Below are 16,206 nucleotides of genomic sequence, written 5' to 3'. Positions count from 1 at the left end.
TCAGGATGCCTTTGACTATTCTGTGGTCTTTTGTGGTTTTATATAAATTTTTAGATTATTTTTTCTATTTCTGTGAAGAATGTCATGGGTATTTTGATAGAGATTATATTGAATGTGTAGATGGCTTTAGAGAGTATGGACATTTTAACACTATTGATTATTCCAATCCATGAACATGGAATATCATTTCATTTTTTTGTATCCTCTTCAATTTCTTGTGTCAGTGTTTTATAGTTTTCATTGTAGAGATCTTTCACTTCTTGTTAAGTTTATTCCTAGGTATTTTATTTTATTTGTAGCTATTGCAATAGGGATTGCTTTCTTGATTTCTTTTTCAGATTGTTCATTGTTGGCATGTAGATATGCTACTGATTTTTGTATGCTGATTTTGTATCCTGCAACTTTATTAAATTTATCAGTTCTAATAGTTTTTTGGTGGAGTCTTTAGGCTTTTCCAAATATAAGATCAGGCCAGGCGCAGTAGCTCACACCTATAATCCCAGCACTTTGGGAGGCCAGGGTGGGCAGATCACTTGATGTCAGGAGTTCAAGACCACCAGCCTGGCCAACATGGTGAAAACATATCTGTACTAAAAATAGAAAAACTAGCCAGACGTGGTGGCACACACTTGTAGTCCCAGCTACTCAGGAGGCTGAGGCAGGAGAATTGCTTGAACCTGGGAGGCAGACGTTGCAGTGAGCTGAGATCAAGCCACTGCACTCCAGCCTGGGCAACAGAGTAAGACTCTCAAAAAAACAAAAACAAGCAAAAAAGACAAATAGATCATATCATCCTCAAGCAGGATAATTTTACTTATTCCTTTCCAATTTGAATGCCTTTTGTTTCTTTCACTTGTCTGATTGTTCTAGCTGGGACTTCCCAGAAATGCCTATTAAAATACTATTAGAAGTGGCTCATGCCTGTAATCCCAGCACTTTGGGAGGCTGAGGCAGGTGGATCACCTGAAGTCTGGAGTTTGAGTCCAGCCTGGCCAACATGGTGAAACCCCGTCTCTACTGAAAATACAAAAACTAGCTGGGTGTGGTGGTGGGCACCTGTAATCCCAGCTACTCGGGAGGCTGAGGCAGGAGAATTGCTTGAACTTAGGAGACGGAGTTTGCAGTGAGCCAACATGGTGCCGCTGTACTCCAACCTCTGCGACAGAGTGAGACTCCGTCTAAAAAAATAAATAAATAAAATAAAATAAAATTATATTAGAAGACATAGACATAGACTGCTGTCCAAGTAATTTTCTCCCCAAACCCAGAGTAATAAGGACCTCCGTCTGCCTTCTGGGCTTCTTCATTCAGCCATGGCACCTTGGCTGAGAGAACGGCCCGCCCTCTTTACTCTTCTCCTCCAGATGAAGCCAAGGAGGAGTTCCTGGATCTGCTTGACGTGTTGCTCCCCCATGCCCAGACATATGTCCCCCGCCTGGTAAGGATGGAAGCGTTCCACCTCAGCCTGTCCCAGAGTGTGGTTCTGCGCCATCACTGGATCCTCCCCTTTGTGCAGGCTCTGAAAGCCCGCATGGCCTCCTTCCAGAGGTGAGTGCTTCCCTCTGCCGCTCCGCTCCCTCCCCTCCACGGCTTCTCCTCCTCTCCTGAGCTACTGCGGGCATTACCCCAGCAGGCAGGCCAGACCTAAAGATAGAACACGGCCCCTCTCCTGGGGCTGCCTGCTCTACTTCTTGTCCTGCATGACCTTGGGCATGCCGTGGAAGCTCTTGACACCCCTGATGCCTTATCTGCTCTGTAGGAAAAGCCAGCTGTTTTTCTGTAAGCCTCGCTCAGTATTTCCAGCACTTCTGTGACCAGATGTGTGGAGTTTTTTTCCGCACCAACAAATTATCCAACTCTACAGACACCCACTGTCCTATAATGGAACTCAATTCTGACACTAATAACCCAGGGTTAGTGCAGACTTCATAGGCTAAGGGCTCAGTCCCACAAGACTGCGCTCCATGTCAGACACCATCTGCAGTGTTGAGCTCTCAGGTTACCCACAACATCTGTCTGATTTCACTACAAATCAGAGATTCTAGGGACCCCCTCCTCAGGTTTGATCATTTGCTAGAATGGCTCACAGAATTCAGACAAACAGTCCACTTACTAGGTTGCCAGTTTATTACAAAGGATGTATTAAAGGATACACATGAACAGCCACATGAAGAGAGAGGTAGGGTGAGGTCTGGAAGGGTCCCGAGCATGGGAGCTTCTGACCCTGTGGAGTTGGGGGTGAGCCACCCTTCCGGCACATGGGTGCCTTCTTATTCACCAAGGGAAGCTCCTCAAACCCTGTAGTTCCAAATTTTTACAGAGGCTTCATCATGTCGGCATGATGGATTATTAACTCCGTCTCTAGCTTCCCTCCCATCCCAGGAGGATAGGGGGTGGGGCTGAAAGTTTCCAGCTTCTCATCATGCCTTGCTCTTTCTGTGATCGGCCCCCATCCAGGAGGCCACTGAGAGTTGCCTCATCAGAACCAAAGATGCTCCTGTCACCCAGGAAATTCCAAAAGATTTAGGAGTTCTATGTCAGGAGCCAGGGTCACAGACCAGATAATAGAACAAAAGATGCTCCTAGCACCCCCACTGCTTAGGAAATGACATAGGTTTTAGGATCTCTGTGTCAGGAACTGGAGGCTGAGACCAACACATACGTTATCATTTCACAATAATAGGTCAAACAGGTCATGGTAGTGGTGGGGGCTACCTCACTGGGGCTTGTGGGGGTGAAAGGAGATCATGGGTGCCCTCAGCACACCACTTGGGTGAAGGCTTAGTACCAGACCCCACTTCTGATTTTGTCTGCTAACCTGGGGCCTTTTTTCCCCCTTACCTATTGCATTATGTTATAACTCGTTTCCTACCAGCAATGCATCTCCTGCTAGACTGGTCCAGATCAAAATCCTGCTCTTTCACTGAGGCTCTGCCGGTTGGCATCTCCTGCAGAATCCCTCCATCCAGAGATCGGTCGGTCCTGTGGTTGTTTACCCCTGGTGGTCATTTCACTCACCCTCATATGCAGTCATTCCTGTGTCCATCTTCCCTCCTGGAAGCCACGTTCCTCCAGGCAAGGACTGTGGCCTCTCTCTCAATTACCCCACAGCTTTTCCCTAGTGCTCTGCTCACAGAGACATCAAATAGATGCTTGTGGAGTCATGAGGCGGGAATGAGGGAACCCAGAGAATATCTTTCTGGATCGTCTACTGTTGGTACTAGAAGGAGCCTAAGAAGCCGCCCAGCTGGTGGTTTTCTGACCCTGCCTTTATCAGCAGAGCCTTTTTTCAAATGAGGTGTTGCACAAAAGCCTGGTGTGTGGCTATGTAAAACAGAAATAAACAGTCTTCTAGCCAAAGCCCTACTCCCACAGTTCAGGGGGCCATAGGCCCAGGAATTCCATAGGATGTCACTGCCCAGCTGGGAAACTGCTCAGTTAGTTGAACCCCTTCTGGGGGCCAGAGGAGGACAGGATTTGTCCCAATCCGGTCACTTGGCTGGGGAATCAGGACTCAAACTCATCTCTCAACCTAGTCCAGCCCTCCCCCTCTTTGGATTGTCATTATCAAATTGATTGAGCCGTATGTAAATTATCAGGACTGTCTTAACCACAGGTACCAGAAACCCAACCCAAAGTGGCTTAAACCAAAGAGAAATTTATAGGCTGGTATAACTAAAAGATTCAGAGGTAGCACTGGCTCATGCATGAATGGACCGGGGTAACAAGATATCAGATGGCAGCTGACTGTCACCATCTCAGCTCTGTCCCCTTCCTTTGTCACAATGATGAAGCCACCGCATCTCCGGGCTGATGGTGTACCAGCCTGGAAAGACAGCCTCCCTCTCTGATTGGCTTCAGCACAAGTCACAGAAATGACTGCCTGGTCTGACCCGGCTCCTGTGTGCTTTCTTTGGGAGTAAAGAGTTAACAGGCCCTTCCCCCTTCCACACAGAGTGCTTCCCTTATCCTGCAGAAGCAGCTTCCCTGGATGAAGGAGGAGAGCTAGTGCTGATGACTGGCACACTGCACCTGCGCTGGGAAGACGCGTGAACTGCGCCCCTGCAGGGACGCCACAGCCTAGGCTCCCCTGCATACAGTGGTTCCTTAACTGGGCACGAGTCCCTTGCTGGGACTTCTGAAAATTCTGCCTAAAGTCCATTGCAAGAAATTCTGATCCCTGTGGGATGTATATGTGGCTGGTTCCCTTGCTCACTGGGAGACTAGAAAACAGCACCTGGACCGGACCCCTGGGCTGGTTCCCTCTGAGGAAAGGATCTGTCACTGCTCTGTGTCACGAGTGAAGCCTGGCCAGGTGTGGTCTCTTCAACTTTGATCATCTGGTTGAGCCTAAGGTGACCAAGAGTGGGCGGTGCACCCCTGATTCTGTTAGCTGTGACTGAGGAGATGCTAAGCTCTGCTTGGCCAGGCCTGGGCAGCCTGCCTCTGGAGTAGGGATGGAGAGCCATCTTGCAACAGGAGGTTACCAGGAGAAGGGGTGTTGGTTGGGCACAGACATCCAGTGTCCACTCCAGGATGTTTGGGAGACACCTTGAGAACTCTTCCTAAAAGCTGCGCTTAATTGAGCTCCTGGTGGTTCTGTGATCCCTTACATTTTCCCCAGAGGCAGAGAGTTGGCTGACTGACTTTTGCCCTTGGGCAGATTGTGAGACTCTCCCTAGCACGCTGGTATATTATGTTCCCTCAGATGGGGGTGAGCCCCTTGGCCTGGGGGCTGTAAAATGATCTGTTTCTGTGACGGGACTTTCTATGGTGAGATTGCTAGTGTCTCAGAGAACAAAGGACAGAACCAGTCCAAGTCAAAGCACTCACCTGGCTGAGCCTGACTCTGTGTTATTGATCTGAGGGGTGGGTGGGTGGGGGCATCTGTCTCGATTTCACACCAACAGAGACCTACTTCCCCTCACTAAAGGGTCATAGGTGACAGCAAGGACTCTGGAAACAGGCAGACTAACTGTGCAAATCCTGGCTCACCAAATTCAGCTTCACCATGCCTCCGTTTCTTTGTCTGTAAAATGGGCATAATTGTAGGCCTGCTCACAGAGTTGTGTGAGGATTCAAGAAACGGATGTGTGCAAAGGCTTGAGCTCAGCCCTGACACACGAAGAAATGTTCTCGTGATTGCTTAGATGAAATCGGAGTTGTCTATTTTTTAAAAAAACTGCAAGAAATGAATCAGCTGTTAAGTGGTCCATTGTCACCTACTTGATAAATAAGGCTTTCTCAGTTCCCATCAGTAAAGTTGAGATAGTCTCAAATTATTTATCGAAATGAACTGCTATTAACAAAGTAAAATTTTTACTAGCACCTGGATGATGTTGTATGTTACTCGGGCTGGGTGATTTCAAGGTCTTGTCCAGCTCTAATGTTTTAGGATTCAGTATACTATCTGCATAATGGGGTAATAATATTAAGTGCAAAATGAGTTAACTATATTTTCAAAGTGCTGTTTGTTTTTTTTTTTTTAACATAAGCTATTTTTTCTGCTTTTTCTCTTATGATTTTTCCTAAAATATGGTCTTCTACATTTCAGATTCTTCTTTACTGCCAACCAGGTAAAGATTTACACCAATCAAGAGAAAACCAGGTGCGTCTTCCCAACCCCCAGTCACTATTAGAGGAAGATTCTTTGGTGCAAAAATTGAGTGCTTTGTTTCTGGACTTATTTGTCCCGTTTTTTGTTTGCTTTTAACCAACTCAGTGACTACAAAGGCAGCTATCCCCAAATCTGAACCTTTCATTAAGAAAAATAACTGGGAGATCCCAGGTGCAGTAGCACATGCCTGTAATTCCAGCACTTTGGGAGGCTGAAGCAGGTGCATAGCTTGAGCTCAGGAGTTCCAGACCAGCCTGGGCAACATGGCCAAACCCTGTCTCTATGAAAAATACAAAAATTAGCTGAGTGTGGTGGTGTGTGCCTGTAGTTTCAGCTACTTGGGAGGCTGAGATGGGAGGATCGCTTGAGCCCTGGAGGTCAAGGCCACAGTGAGCCACGACTGCACCACTGCACTCCAGCCTGGGCAACAGAGTGAGACCCTGTCTCAAAAAAATAAATAAAAAGGCCAGGTGCGGTGGCTCACGCTTGTAATCCCAGCACTTTGAGAGGCCAAGGTGGGCAGATTACCTGAGGTCAGGAGTTCAAGACCAGCCTGCCCGACATGGCAAAACCCCATCTCTACTAAAAATACAAAAAATTAGCTGGGTGTGGTGGCAGGCACCTGCAATCCCAGCTACTGGGGAGGCTAAGGCAGGAGAATCGCTTGAACCCTAGAGGAGGAGGTTGCAGTGAGCCAAGATCATGCCACTGCACTCTGTCCTGGGCGACAAGTGCGAAACTCTGTCTCAAAAATAAATAAATAAATAAATAAATAAATAAAGACTGGGGGAGCATGTGGGGGTTGTTGCACAGAGATTGAGAGAAGCATCTTGGTTTAGTGAAAACCTGTGAAAGTCAGAAAACCTGTTTCTGCCCAGCTCCATCCCAGTTGTAGTGTTTGGTCCATGTCTTCATCTCTGTGACCTTTCGTTTTCACACTGGCACACACCTCCCAACATCCATTGTTGGGCAGTTGTAAGGCTCAAGTGAGCCCCAAGGCCTTTGAAAAGTTAAAAGTATTGAAGTGTTAGATGAACATAAGAAGAAATGATTATCCTGCTTTCAAAGCGAGCCTCCCTGTCTGACACACTCACTGGGCCACCTTTTCTGAGCACTTCTGAAAGGGGCCTCATTTATTCATTCACTTATTCCATGCTGCACAAGTTTGTTAAGCACCCACTTGTGCCAGGCATTTGCTGTATGCTAAGGATTCATCAGTGAAGAGGTAGACACAGCCCCTGCTCTTTTCAATCTCATATTCGGAGGGGAGACAGATAATAAGTAATGAGAGTGTTTGTTAATAACTGTGGTGTGATATGATGGTTAGGAGTGGGTAGTCCAGGAGGGTACCAGGGAAGTGGCCAGGGAGATGGCATTTGATGGTGACCTGAGAATGAGAAGCCAGTCTTGGGAAGAGCTGTTGCAAGAGCTTCAAGCAGAGGACATAGCAAACTAAGTGACTCCGAGGCAGGGAAGATTTCAGCGTGTTTGAGGGGGCCAGTGAGGCCAACCCCAGAGAGCACATGGGAGAATGATAGGAGATGAGATGGGCAGGGTTAGCCCATCCAGGGGCTGCAATGTCAAGTAAGGAGTTTGAATTTTCAGTATAATGGGAGCCATTGGAGGGATGTGAACAGAGGAGAGGCATCTGATGTGTATCTGGGGATGTCGGTCTGGCTAGATGGTGTGTCTGTGGCCATGGAGTCTGGGGGCAAGATAGAAGGGAGCAAGAGTGAATGCAGGGAAACCAGAGAGGAGCCAAGTGTCATTGTCCAGGTGAGGGACCATTGGTGGCCTAGATTAGGGTGATGGCCGTGGAAGACCAAGAGGTGGACACACTGGAGATACACTGAGGCAGAAGCAACCAAATTACCAATGGGTTGGATTTATGTGACGCAAGGGGAAGATGAACATTGATTCCTGGGTTTGAGGCTGGAACAACTGGCCCCGTTTTCTGTGATAGGAGACACTGGTGGGATGAAAATCAAAAGTTCTGCTTTGTACCTGTTTGTTTGTACCTGTTAGGTTTTGCTGCCTATTGAACCCCTAGGTGGAAATGTCACATACACAACTGGGTGTTCAGGAGAGGGACCAGCTGGAGATAGAAATGTTGGCCAGTGTGGGAAGCGGGGCTGGGTGAGAACAGCCTCCTGGAGATTGCAAATGGAGGAGATCCAGTGATCTTCACCATGGAGAGGCTGGAGAGGAGAGAGGATGGCAGAGGACACTGAACCGGGAGACAGGAGGCAGGATTAAACCAGGACTGCATGGCAGGTGGTGTCTTGGGAGCCAAGAGAGAAAAGGGTTTCAAGGAGGGAAGAGTCCACTGTGTGAGATACTGATGAGCAGGTACGAGGCAGACAGCAAAGTGTCCCTTGGATTTGGTGACGTGGAGGTTGTTGGCAACTTTGACAAGAGCACTTCCAGCAAAGTGGGTTGAAGATGGGAGGTGAGAAAGAGATAGTGATGGTGGACAAATTGTCTTTTTGAGAAGTTTTACTGATAATGGGATGGGGACTGGCTGAAGCCGTGGGTTCACGGTAGAGTTTTGTTTGTTTGTTTGTTTGTTTTGAGACGGAGTCTTGCTCCATCGCCCAGGCTGGAGTGCAGTGGCGCGATCTGGGCTCACTGCAAGCTCCACCTCCTGGGTTCACGCCATTCTCCTGCCTCAGCCTCCCGAGTAGCTGGGACTACAGGCGCCCGCCACCTCGCCCGGCTAGTTTTTTGTATTATTTTTAGTAGAGACGGGGTTTCACTGTGTTAGCCAGGAAGGTCTCGATCTCCTGACCTCGTGATCCGCCCATCTCGGCCTCCCAAAGTGCTGGGATTACAGGCTTGAGCCACAGCGCCCGGCCTGGGGGAGAGTTTTTAAAGACGAGAGAAAGCATGTGTGAGTGCTTGTGGGAGGTGTGGCAGATGCCAGGAAGCAAAGTCCTTGAGAAGAGGCCTCCTTGAGGACAAGAGTCGTTTGCAATTGGAACGGTGATGGAGAATGGAGAATGGAGATGCAGAAGCTTCTGGGTTTGTGTCTTGGCAGTGGTGGGTGAGGGCATTCCTGGAAGGGTTACTAGATCCAGGAGAGGGAGGAGAGCTGTGTGGGTGAGAACTGGGAAAGGAAGGCTTACAGACAGAGAATGTGGGGACTGAGAGAGTTGGCTCATGGAGCAGGAAAGCGAGTGTACCAGGGAGACAGGGTGAGACCCACGGCCCAGGTCTGTTGGCTTTCTGCCTGGCTCCTCCTCGGCTGCGCAGATGGCTGGTGTTCTCAGAGGCTGCATCTCATGCCTGTGTTGTCTTCCTCTCCCCAGGACCTTTATTGGGCTCGAGGTCACTTCAGGGCACGCCCAGTTCCTGGACCTAGTTTCAGAGGTGGACAGAGTCATGGAGGAATTCGACCTCACCACTTTCTACCAGGTAATGAATGGGGCTGCTGCTGCTCCACTGACCCATTTCTAATGAGAATAAAACTGTCTTTAAAGAGGCCCTCATAAGAGGCAAACTGAAGACCCTTCAGAACCTCCCGTGTCAGTGCTCTGAATGCCAGCCTTCTGAGGATGCACGCCTCGGGAGTGAGGGCTTTGAGCTGTAGTCAGATGCAGCCCACCCAAAGTCCAACATTTCTTAGAAATCTTGCTTTATATCATAAATACACCCGAGATTTGTACCTTCTGCTCCATAATGTTCACATGTTGTTTTCACGTTTTTTAAGTAGATGTCCCTAATAATTTTTGGTCAAATTGACCCTCAGAGAAGAGTTGTAGCTTCACACACCTTCCTGCACCTTGCCCAGGCCCTCCAACGGCACCTGGGCTCTAAGTCGACTATCAGGGCTTTGAAGGGCCATTCGTTTTATTTGATGTATGTTTTTAAACCGTGCTGAGGGAGATAAGTATGAATTTGAATGGTGACAATTATTGTTGCTTCAAAACTTGAGACTTTGGGGATTTTGTTCATGTCATCTGAAAAGTATGGTGTATACTGGAATGTCCTAGATCAGAATAGACGGTGGATTTTCTTTCACGTCACAGATGTAATGACTCTCTATGATACTTCAAGGAAAGCTTCTGTGAATAGGACTGTCTTAGCTCAGGCTGTCATAACAAAATACCATAGACTGGGTGGCCTAAATAACAGAAATTTATTTTTGCACAGTTCTGGAGGCTAGAAGTCCAAGATCAAGGTGACAGTGTGGTTGATGTCTTTTTTTTTTTTTTTTTTTGAGACAGAGTCTCACTCTGTCACCCATGCTGGAGTGCAGTGGCGCATTCTCAGCTCCCTGCAACCTCCGCCTGCCATGTTCAAGCAATTCTGCCTCAATCACCCGAGCAGCTGGGACTACATGTATGCAACACCACCCCAGCTAATTTTTGTATTTTTAGTAGAGACGGGGCTTCACCGTGTTGGCCAGGCTGGTCTCAAACTCCTGATCCGCCTGCCTTGGCCAACTCTCAAAGTGCTAGGATTACAGGCGTGAGCCACTGCACCCGGCCAAGTGTGGTCGGTTTCTGGTGAGGGTTCTTCCTGGCTTATAGATGGCTGCCTTCTAGCCATGTCCTCACGTGGTGGGGCAGGGGTCGGGGGCTGCAGGGAGAGAGCAGTGCCCAAGCTCTCTGTGATTAAAGGGCACTAATCATGAGAGTCCTGCCCTCATGACCTCATCTAACCCTAATTACCCCTCAAAGGCCCCATCTTTACATACTATCACATTGGGGGTTAGGGCTACATGAATTTGGGGGAGGGGACATGATTCAGTCCATAGCAAGGACCAGTCCTATGCTATTTTGTCCATCCGTGGAGGATGCTTGGGATCAACACTGAGGATCTTGTCTCCCACTGGGCAGGCCAGGGATCCAGCAGGGACATCACGACAGCTCTGTCACAGACCTGCTGTGATGGCAGGGCCTGCCAAGGTGTCCAGGTGACCGCCTGCCTCTCGTTTCCCTCCCCAGGACCCTTCTTTCCACCTCAGCCTGGCCTGGTGCGTGGGTGATGCACGTCTCCAGCTGGAGGGGCAGTGCCTGCAGGAACTACAGGTGAATTTCCAGGGCGGGAACACAGAGCGCGCTGAACTCCAGAAATGACGGGACAGATGCTGGAGAGGAGGAGGATGAGGCACCCAAACCCGAATCCCTGGGAAACAAATGACATGGCAGGAGACCCCAACACCTTCCCTTGCAACTCAAGGTGTGGCCCCTGGACCGGCAGCTTCAGCGTCACCTGAAGCTTATTAGCAATACAGATCTTTACCCCCCCACCGAACCCCCGACCTAAGAAATCAGAATTACATTTTAACAGATCTCTAGGGATTTGTGTGCACATTACAGTTTGGGAAGCACTGCCCTAGAACCCTGATCTGCGAGGAGGCTGCAGGCTTCCCCTGAAGTCCTAGCCACTGGCCCAGGGGTCAGAGGCTTGGGCCTGGCACTGGAAATGGGTGAAATGTACCAGGTGTAAGTAACATCCAGCCCCCAGAATCTGTCAAATTTTGATAAGTAGCTGAAAGATTCCACTTTCCCATGTGCATTCTTGGAGGAGAACCAGCAGGTTACATGAAGTGGTAAGTGGTGGCTGATACTCCAGCCCCGGCTGGGGAGACAGTAGGGAGTATGGCCATGCAGGAAGGTTGGCCTAGAGTTGCCAACACTTCTGCTTCATAAGAGAAGCCAGAAACCTAGGTTTTTACATGTAATCTTGTCAGTTTTCAAATGTCAGCAACTAATTTGGATGTTTAAAAAACATTTTGCAAGCCAAACCAAACATGTGCAGGCTGGACACAGCTGTGCTCCCTCATTAAGGAGCCACCTTGCTGTTGGCCTGATGTTGCTGGAGGTGGCAAAGAGCTCTAGTTTGGGCTCCGGCAGACCTGGGTCCCAGGCCTGGTTTTATTGGTTTCTGTAATCCAGGGCTCTGAGCATCTGTGTCCTCATCTGTAAAGTTGGGATGATGGGACCAACCTCAGATATTACAGAAGTGATCAGACAAGATCAATAATGCAGAGCCTGGAGCCTGCAGCCTCTGAAGTTGGGTGAGCTGGTTTTGTTTGCAGTGCCCTCTGGGTCCCAGATGCCCCTTAATGTGACTGTCCTCCCCTGGCTGCTGTTTTAAGGCAATCGTGGATGGGTTTGAAGATGCTGAGGTGCTGCTGCGCGTGTACATCGAGCAAGTCCGCTGCAAGTCTGGGAACAAGTTCTTCTCGATGCCTTTGAAGTGAGCACCAGAGGCCTTCCTCCTCCAGGGCCCTCTGCAGACCAGGCTGAGATGGAGGAACCTGCTAAAATCAATGGAGATGCTTCTAGCCTCCCAGTAGGAGGTCCCAGCCATGCCTTCAGCCTGGCAGAAAGTGTAGCCACTCCTCATCCTCCGAGTGCTCGCTCTCGCTCTCTCTCTCCCGCGCTCTCTCTCTCTCCCGCTCTCTCTCTCACACTCGCTCTCTCTCTCTCACACTCGCTCTCTCTCTCTCACACTCGCTCTCTCTCTCTCTCTCTCCCCCCCTCCCTCCCTCCCCCTCTTTCTCTTTCTCTTCCCCTCCCTCTCTCTTCCTCTCCTCTCTCGGCTGTTGCGGGTTGTAGGTTGGGTGCTGACTGTGTTGTGGTCCTTCCCAGAAACTGCCAGTAGAGGGCAGCCTGGGCATCCTAATTCTTACTCTGGTTGTTAAGCAAAGAAAATACTGGGGTCAGTGGTGAGCCCACCCACACTCGCCAGAATCTCCACTGTAGTCCCCCTAACAAACAGCCCTTCACTCCCTCTCCCACTTCAGCAATTTGTATTTTGATGCCATTGGCCTCAGATCAGAGTGTTTTAAATCATCACGCCCTGGCTTATCCCTGGCCAAGCCAGGACACGGGGTGCTTCAGTGGGTCTGTCACCCTCTCTCCTTGAAGCATGTCGCTTTTATTTATTTACTTTTACTCTCACCCTGCTCCTGTGCCAGCAGGGGCTACTTCAAGGCCAAGGTCCAGGATGAGAACTTGTGACCCAGCCTCAGTTTTCTCCACTTCTTTCTCCCTCTTTCTCCCGCTCACTCTAGCAAGGTGCCTGGGGAGACTTGAACAGATGTTTCATTTTGGCCTGGCCAGTGGCTGAAAGCCAGGCCTCCAATGCACTGTGACCTCTGGCTTCCCCAGCAGCTTTCCCAGAGAGGCAGAGGGGCCTTCCACAGCCTGGGTTCCGCTGCCGCCTCCTGCCTGCTGCAGCTGCAGCATTCTGAGGGGCAACGTGGAGGAAGGGCCAGGGATGCATGGGATTTTAACTTTTTCATCAAACCTTCCGCGTGGCAAGGAGTCAGTCAGTCCTCTTCAGGTGTCTTCTGGATTTCTGGTGATGGATAGAGAAATCTTTTTATGTTACAGTTTTAAATTATGTTCAACAAATAAAAAATTGCATTTCTTATTTTGGATCTTTTTTGGACTACTTGTATTTAACCCAGTGAAAAGATGACTTTCACCTTCCCCTACCCTGTCCAGCTGTGTCTCTCAGTTTGGGGGGACTCTTGGAAGTCTCTGCTGTGACTTCCAAGGTGGCCTTGAGAGGCATTAATGATGCTTCGGTAAAATAAGGGTAAGGAGGAGTCACCCGGCCTGCAAGGTCTACACACAGAGTTCTCACATAGCACATCTAGCCTGGAGCTAGGCATGTGGCAGGGGTCACCACCCTCATCCCTCACCCACATAGGCAGACATTGACACCTTATACTGCTGTGACACTGAGCGCTTCCCGATACCTTCTCATGTCTTCCAGTATCCCCCCGAAAGGTAAACAGGGTGGGGATGGCTAGTCCGCTGTTAAAAGAACAGGTTAAGTGACTTGCTTGTATGAGAAATCACAAGGAAGGGCCGTACTCAGCCCTAACCTCAGGTCCTGTGCTGGGGCAGCCTTGATCCAGCCCAGCACACCACCTCATGGTCAGGCCTGGCATCTGAGTGGGGACACAGGGCTTGAGGGAAAGGTGTGGGGCAAGGGGCCTGTTGCCCAGGCTCCCATGGTGGCCCCCACTGCCCCGCCTTTCCTGAAAGGGGCAGCCTCCCAGCCGTTGCACTGAAAGACCCAGGCACATTCTGGGCCTTGTTCCTGCTCCCCACTGCATTGATCTGACTCCAACTCATCATTGGGTTGGTTCTTCTGGAGAGGAGGAAGATGCAGGGCATCCTTTCTGGCTTGCAGGCAACACGGCAACTCTGGCTGTGCAGCCTGTACTTAACTGACACCTGCCCTGTGCCAGGCCCTGAACTGGGCACTTGGTGAACCAGACTAGGTCTGCCCTCTGGGTGCTCACAGCAGGGCTGAACAGGCAGGGAGCACAGAGAAGAATCTGCATCCTCAACATGGCACTTCCCCAAACTTCGGTACTGGCTCTTATTGGGAGGGGGGCAGGTGTGAGGTAAGACCTCCATCAACAAGCCCAGGAAGAGGGATGGGGCCATTCCCCCCAGGGGAGGATGTGGCTGGGGAGTCCGTCTGTGCTGAGGATGGAATTTGAGTGCAGCAACTTTGAGAAATGGGCCAAGATCAATAACCGGCTCCTCAATGGAGAATGGAAGGTGGCAATGGAGGAAGGAAGCAGGAGCCTCGCTGAGGGGGAGGGGTGGGCAGGCTGGGCCTGAGGAGGAGGCTGGCGGCAGGAGCTTGGCGGGCACCCAGACACTGAGTGTGCCTCTGGAGCAGAGTGAGCCCGCTGAGCAAGCGCTCCCGCTGACAGTGCAGAAGCAGCCGGGGCTCTTCCATAAGAGGAGATTCTCCATAAGAGGAGAAACCTCGGAGACAACTCTGGAGACACAGGGAAGACCAGAGCGGGCTGCAGTCCCCGCCAGGCAGGCTGGCCCAAAGAAATGCTCTTGATGAGGATTTTATCACACCAGGGAGAGTACAAAATCAACACATCTGGCCTCGGTGTCCTCAGATGTTCCCCACAGGGCAGGGAAATCATCTCACGCCTGTTTGGCTGATTTCCACCTGGCACTCTCCAGCGCCTCTCCAGACCACCCCAGCTTTGTTTCCAAGGGAGAGGGAAATTACCTTGGCTTGTTTGTTTATTCCTTGTCTTGGCACCAAGAGTCCCAAGGCCTGCTTCACCTTTGATGGTGTGTTGGGTGGGTGCATCGCCTGAGGGGCCCCTGGAGGGGAGAGCTGGAGGAGGGGGTGTCCTGGGCCCAGTTCCAGCCCACAGCTACTTTCCTTCACCGAACAGGAGACCTCCCCTACGACCTCAGAACTCTCCTTTCGCAAACGAGGAAACAAACCCAAAGAGGGGAATAACTTGCTCCGATTGCCCAGTAAATTACAGCTGAGGCAAAAACCCAGGGACCTGGCTTCTGATCCAGAGCTTTTTACAACCCCTCACACCACATCGGGACCTCTAAATGAAACTGCTGTGAAACACCATGTCTGGGCTTTCGTTCAAAAGACTAAGAAAAAAAGGTGTGTGGTGGTGGGCGGGGGTGTCAGGGCATAGATGAAACGATATTGGCAAAATATGGATAAGGTTTAAAGTTCTTGATGGAGGGGCTGGAGTTCACACATCTCAGTCCCACTGACTAGTCCTTTTGGGCTTTGGGTGCTGGCCAGACCCAGTAGAAACCCAGCTATCTTGGGTTGGATGTACATGCAAATCCACCTTGGATTCCCAAAGTACCTATAGGAGCCAGACCCAATAATTGGGAGCTTCAAGATATGGTCACAGGGGATGTCATTTCCTTAAGGCAGGATTGGACCCCAAGAGAGGAACCTCCAACAGAGAGAAAATCACCAGACTTGACTGACCCAGGCCTTTAAGAATGTTGCTCCATTCATTCCTAGGCTCCTCTCACTAATAGCCCCTTAAGCCCCAACTTTTTTTTTTTTTTTTTTTTTTTTTTTTTTTTTAAGACAGGGTCTTGCTCTGAGTCAGCTGGGTTGAAGGGCAGCAGCATGATCATAGCTCACTGCAGCCTCAACCTCCTGGGCTCAAGTGATCCTCCCACCTCAGCCTCCCAAGTAGCTGGGCCTACAGATGTACACACGCCTGGCTAATTTTTGTATTCTTTGTAGAGATGGGGTCTTGCCATGTTGCCCAGGTTGGTCTTGAACTCCTGGGCTAAAGCAATTCTGCCGCTTCGGCCTCCCAAAGTGCTGGGATTACAAGCTTGAGCCACTTTTCCTGGCCCCAAACTTTTTTAAATTGGCTAATCGGGACTAAATATCATGAAAGAGTGCAACGTGGTCAGTTAAACAAGGACAGCCCTGTTGTCTGTGTCTGAAGACCACTGCACATTTCCCAAAAGCAAATTTCAAAGTGGAGAATTTAGAAACCCACTTCCCAGATGAGGGATCCTACAGAGAAGTGAGTCCGTGGAAATGATGAAATTGCCCGGTTCCTTTCTCTAAATTCCGACTTCCTTTCCCCAAGGACATCCCAGGAGGGTTCAAATGCGCGCTCTCTAAGGCGCCCTGCCAGGTCTCCTGATTTCCAGTTTCCGGGAGGTGAGGCCGGCTGGGGTGCCCCGCGGGCCTGCTCTAGAGAAAACCGCCCTCAGGTGAGGACAGCTTCCATTTCCGGGTCTGAAGATAAGGAATACGGTCTCCGCCCTCCTGCCTGCCGCCCTCACCCACTGACC

General features: G+C 50.0%; 1 protein-coding gene and 1 long non-coding RNA gene across 3 annotated transcripts in view; one reads left to right on the top strand and one right to left on the bottom strand.

Annotated features, from left to right (window-relative positions):
- Nucleotides 1-13,013, top strand: part of USB1 (U6 snRNA biogenesis phosphodiesterase 1) — a 26,291-nt gene extending 13,278 nt beyond the window's left edge. For both annotated transcript variants that reach the window (XM_050773105.1, XM_050773104.1), the window contains exons 3-7: nt 1,365-1,548; nt 5,555-5,608; nt 8,926-9,031; nt 10,567-10,650; nt 11,724-13,013. In XM_050773105.1, the coding sequence (XP_050629062.1) occupies nt 1,365-1,548; nt 5,555-5,608; nt 8,926-9,031; nt 10,567-10,650; nt 11,724-11,828 (533 nt within the window). In that variant the 3' untranslated portion in view covers nt 11,829-13,013. The remainder of the gene's footprint in view (nt 1-1,364; nt 1,549-5,554; nt 5,609-8,925; nt 9,032-10,566; nt 10,651-11,723) is intronic.
- Nucleotides 12,521-16,206, bottom strand: LOC126943943 (uncharacterized). The gene is made up of 2 exons (XR_007721905.1): nt 14,630-16,206; nt 12,521-12,931 (listed from the first exon to the last, which is right to left on the bottom strand). It is a non-coding gene; the product is annotated as an uncharacterized LOC126943943 (long non-coding RNA).

The sequence above is a fragment of the Macaca thibetana genome, chromosome 20, assembly GCF_024542745.1.
Source record: "Macaca thibetana thibetana isolate TM-01 chromosome 20, ASM2454274v1, whole genome shotgun sequence".
Lineage (NCBI taxonomy): Eukaryota > Metazoa > Chordata > Mammalia > Primates > Cercopithecidae > Macaca > Macaca thibetana.
The sequence above is the reverse complement of the archived record's forward strand: the minus strand, read 5'-3'. Positions and strand labels throughout refer to the sequence as shown.